The 4,021-nt window shown below is 36.9% G+C and overlaps 1 protein-coding gene across 1 annotated transcript; it reads left to right on the top strand.

Annotated features, from left to right (window-relative positions):
- LOC110734615 lies at positions 1-2,175 on the top strand. The gene is made up of 3 exons (XM_021914778.1): positions 1-541; positions 664-1,528; positions 1,638-2,175. The coding sequence occupies exons 1-3, from the start codon at positions 1-3 to the stop codon at positions 2,173-2,175; spliced, it is 1,944 nt and encodes a 647-aa protein (XP_021770470.1).
- The last annotated feature ends 1,846 nt before the right edge of the window (positions 2,176-4,021 follow it).

Here is a 4,021-nt window from a genome sequence, read left to right as displayed (position 1 = left end):
ATGAGTGACGAGGAGGTTCCACAGGTTCCAAGGGGATTAACCTTAGAACAGGCTCAAAATCTTAGAAGAGATAGGCGAATCGACGAGTTGGCAGCAAGGATGGATGAGATATTAAAAAGGCTTGATACTCTTGCTGGAGATTCTTCAAGGAAAGGGAATTCTAACTCTAATTCTGGTTCAAGTGAGGAAGAACAACCAAGGAGGAACCCAAGGAGGCTACGAAATAATTATTCTTCAAGTGATGAATCACCAAGGCCTAGGAGAAGAGATAGACCAAAGGATGATGATAGGAACCTTAGGTTAGATCTTCCTGAATTCAATGGGAGTATGAATGAACCTGAAAAATACTTTGAGTGGATTAGAAGGGCCGAGACACTCTTTGATTACAAGGAGTATGATGAAAGGAAAACATGCAAATTGGCTAAATTAAAACTGATCGGTTGTGCTAGTCTTTGGTATGATAGTCTAAAGAAGAAGAGGCATAAGGAGGGGCGTGGAAGAATCTCAACTTGGGAACAACTCAAGAAGCACATGAAAAAAGGTTCGTACCTAGTGATTATATTCAAGATGTTTATCTTAAGATGCAACTTTTTAAACAAAATTCTATGACTGTTGAGAATTATATTGGTGAATTTGAAAAGTTATGCATGCTATGTGGCTTAGAAGAGATTGTTGAGCATAAGATTGCTAGATTTATTTCGGGGTTGAATGATAATATTGCTGAAAAAGTTGAATTGCAACAATATTGGTCCTTTGATGATGTTTTCATGGTAGCTTTGAAAGTTGAAAAACAGATAAAGGGGAAGAAAGGGACGTACACTAAGCCCTTTGTAAAAGGTTTCACTAAACCTTTTGAGAGGAACAGCTTGGAGAAAAGTGGTTCTAGTTCGAACTACAAGGAGACTAAATCAAAATTTGAAGCTCATAAAAAGCTTGTTGAAGATAGGAAGTGCTTCAAGTGTGGTAGTGTTGGTCACATTGCAACTAATTGTCCATCAAAAATAGTAATGACTGCTCAAGAGTGGGAGCAAGAACAAGCTAAGTGTGAGCAAGGTAGTGACTATGTAAAAAAGAATGAAGAGGAAAACTTTGAAGAAGAGGAGGGGCATATTGTCGAAATTGATCCCGAGACTCATGGTCAAAGTTTGGTTCTAAGAAGGGAACTACACTCTAAAACCGTACCTATGGAAAACAATCAAAGGGAGAAAATCTTTCTTACAAGGTGCAAGGTAGAAGATAGGTTGTGTGACATGATCATAGACACGGGGAGTTGCACTAATGTGGTATCTACTACTTTGGTAGACAAATTGAAGTGGCCAACTATTGAACATCCAAGCCCTTATAAGCTTCATTGGCTTAATAATTCGAGTGATGTTAAGGTAACTAAACAAGCCTTAATCTCCTTTTCAATTGGTAAATTTCATGATAAAGTTTTTTGTGATGTTTGTCCTATGGATGCTTGTCATATACTATTAGGCCGTCCTTGGAAATATGATAGATTTGTGAAGTTTGATGGAAGGACTAATGTGTATGTTGTGAGAAAAGGAGAAAAAAGAGAGACCGGTTGCTTTAAAACCTTTGATAAGCAACAAGTCTTCTAATGTTACCTCTAATTCGAAGAGTTCTTATTTGATTAGTGAGAGGGAATTAGAAAAAGAGATTTGCAGCAACAATGTGGTATATATACTTGTTTCTAATGAGATTCGAATTGATCAAAATAACCTAGCAAAGAGGCCGTATGAATTTGAATTTGTTTTAGAAGAATTCAAGGATGTCTTTCCTAAGGAATTACCTCCGGGACTACCTCCTATTCGTGGGACAAAGCATCAAATTGACTTGATTCCGGGAGCACCATTACCTAATAAGGCAGCCTATAGAAGTAATCCGGAAGAAACAAAGGAGATGCAAAGGCAGATTGAAGAGCTTATGGCTAGAGGATACGTGAGGGAAAGTATGAGCCCTTGTGTCGTGCCTACTTTACTTGTCCCAAAGAAAGATGGAAGTTGGCGTATGTGTATTGATAGTAGGAGTGTGAATAACATCACTATCAAATACCGATTTCCTATTCCAAGGTTAGATGATCTACTTGATGAACTTCATGGTTCAAAGTTGTTTTCTAAGATTGATCTTATGAGTGGTTATCATAAAGTTCGAATGAGAGAAGGAGATGAGTGAAGACAACATTCAAGACTAAGTTAGGGTTGTATGAATGGTTGGTGATGCCGTTTGGACTCACTAATGCACCTAGCACTTTCATGAGGTTGATGCATGAGGTACTTAAACCTTTCCTTGGCAAGTTTGTTGTTGTTTATGTAGATGATATTTTGATATACTCTAAAAATTTGCATGATCATCTAAATCATCTAACAAGTGTGTTTGAAGTGTTAAGAGAGAAGAAACTCTATGCTAAGCTTGAAAAATGCTACTTCTTAGTGTCTAGTGTTACTTTTCTTGGTTATGTTGTATTAAAGGATGGAGTTTCAGTTGATCATTCGAAAGTAGAGGCTATTAAAACTTGGCCTATTCCTACTAATATGAGTGAAGTAAGGTCTTTTCATGGTCTAGCTTCGTTCTATAGAAGATTTGTCAAGAATTTCTCAAGTATTGTGGCGCCTATGACCGAATGTTTGAAGAAGGACAAGAGTAAATTCGAATGGACTAAAGAAGCTCAAAGTGCGTTTAAGTTGGTTAAAAATAGCTATGTGAAGCACCTATACTTGCGTTACCAGATTTATCAAGTCCTTTTGAAGTTGAAACCGATGCTAGTGGAGTTGGAGTTGTTAGATTGCATGGAATTCCGAATACTATTGTGAGTGATCGAGATACAAAGTTCATGAGTTTCTTTTGGAAGTCTTTATGGAAGCTTGTGGGAACTAAATTACTCTTTAGTACATCTTACCATCCACAAACTGATGGACAAACCATCCACAAGCTATGTGAAGTCTTTATGGAAGCTTGTGGGTTAGTGAGTAAGACACAAAAGGATTGGGACATCAAGTTAGCTCATGCGGAGTTTGCTTATAATAGATCACCTACATATGCTACCAAACATAGTCCTTTTGGGGTAGTCTATGGAGTCAATCCGAAACTTCCAATTGATCTTGTTCCATTGCCTAAGGGTGAGTTAATTCACAAAGATGCCGAGTCTAAGTTGAAGAGTATGCTGAAATTACATGCTCAAGTTCGAATAAGAATAGAAAAAGAAAATGACATGTACAAAGCTAGAGCAAACAAGCATAGAAAGCAACAAGGTTACAATGTTGGAGACTTGGTATGGTTACATTTGAGAAAGGAAAGATTTCCAAGAAAACGCAAGAATAAGTTGATGCCTAGAAGTGAAGGTCCTTTCATGATTATTGAGAAGATCAATGACAATGCTTATAAGTTAGAACTTCCGGGAGAATATGGAGTTAGTGCTAAATTCAATGTTGGCGAATTGGCTAAGTATATTCCTGATGAAGAACTTCGAGATTTGAGGACAAATTCTTTCGAAGAAGAGGAGGATGATGCAAGTCTAAGCATGGAGAACTTCGAAGATTTGCTTATCATGCATCAAGATAGTTTATCCCTAAACATTGATTCAAGCCAAGCATTGCATGGACACTTTCTTGGATATCAAAGCAAAGCCACGGTTTGCTTAGTGATTTTTCTTGGAGTCTAGTTCACTTTCTTGAACTTTCTTAAATTTTCTTTATTAAGATTTTTCTTACAAGTTTTTACCTTTCACTTGAAAGGGTTTTTCGTGGTTCAAGCATTAGGATCTTTAATCTTTATTTAGTTCTTTAATTTTTATTTATTTATTTAGTTGCTTTAAAAATCAATTAGCTAGCAAAATAAATCAGTTTAGGCGTGTGCTTGTTCTCCAAGGAGTTTGGTGTATGCTTGTGCGCCAAGGTGCTTGCTCTTCAAGCAAGTTAGAATTCTAGTTTAATTAGGATTGAATTAGGAACTTGTCCTAATCTTCCTAGGTAAACTAAGTCTTATAAATAGGGCTGTAAAACACACGAATAAAAAGAGAGAC

Source organism: Chenopodium quinoa, unplaced genomic scaffold, assembly GCF_001683475.1.
Source record: "Chenopodium quinoa cultivar QQ74 unplaced genomic scaffold, ASM168347v1, whole genome shotgun sequence".
Classification (NCBI taxonomy): domain Eukaryota; kingdom Viridiplantae; phylum Streptophyta; class Magnoliopsida; order Caryophyllales; family Amaranthaceae; genus Chenopodium; species Chenopodium quinoa.
This window is presented reverse-complemented; position numbering and strand designations above follow the sequence as displayed.

What these genes read in the sequence shown, in the direction of transcription:
- LOC110734615 (XM_021914778.1), top strand. Translation starts at nt 1, where the DNA reads ATGAGTGACGAGGAGGTTCCACAGGTTCCAAGGGGATTAACCTTAGAA. An exon ending in CAAGAAGCACATGAAAAAAG is followed by an intron (nt 542 to 663) that starts GTTCGTACCTAG and finishes TATGTGGCTTAG; the next exon opens with AAGAGATTGTTGAGCATAAG. An exon ending in TTTGATGGAAGGACTAATGT is followed by an intron (nt 1,529 to 1,637) that starts GTATGTTGTGAG and finishes TTATTTGATTAG; the next exon opens with TGAGAGGGAATTAGAAAAAG.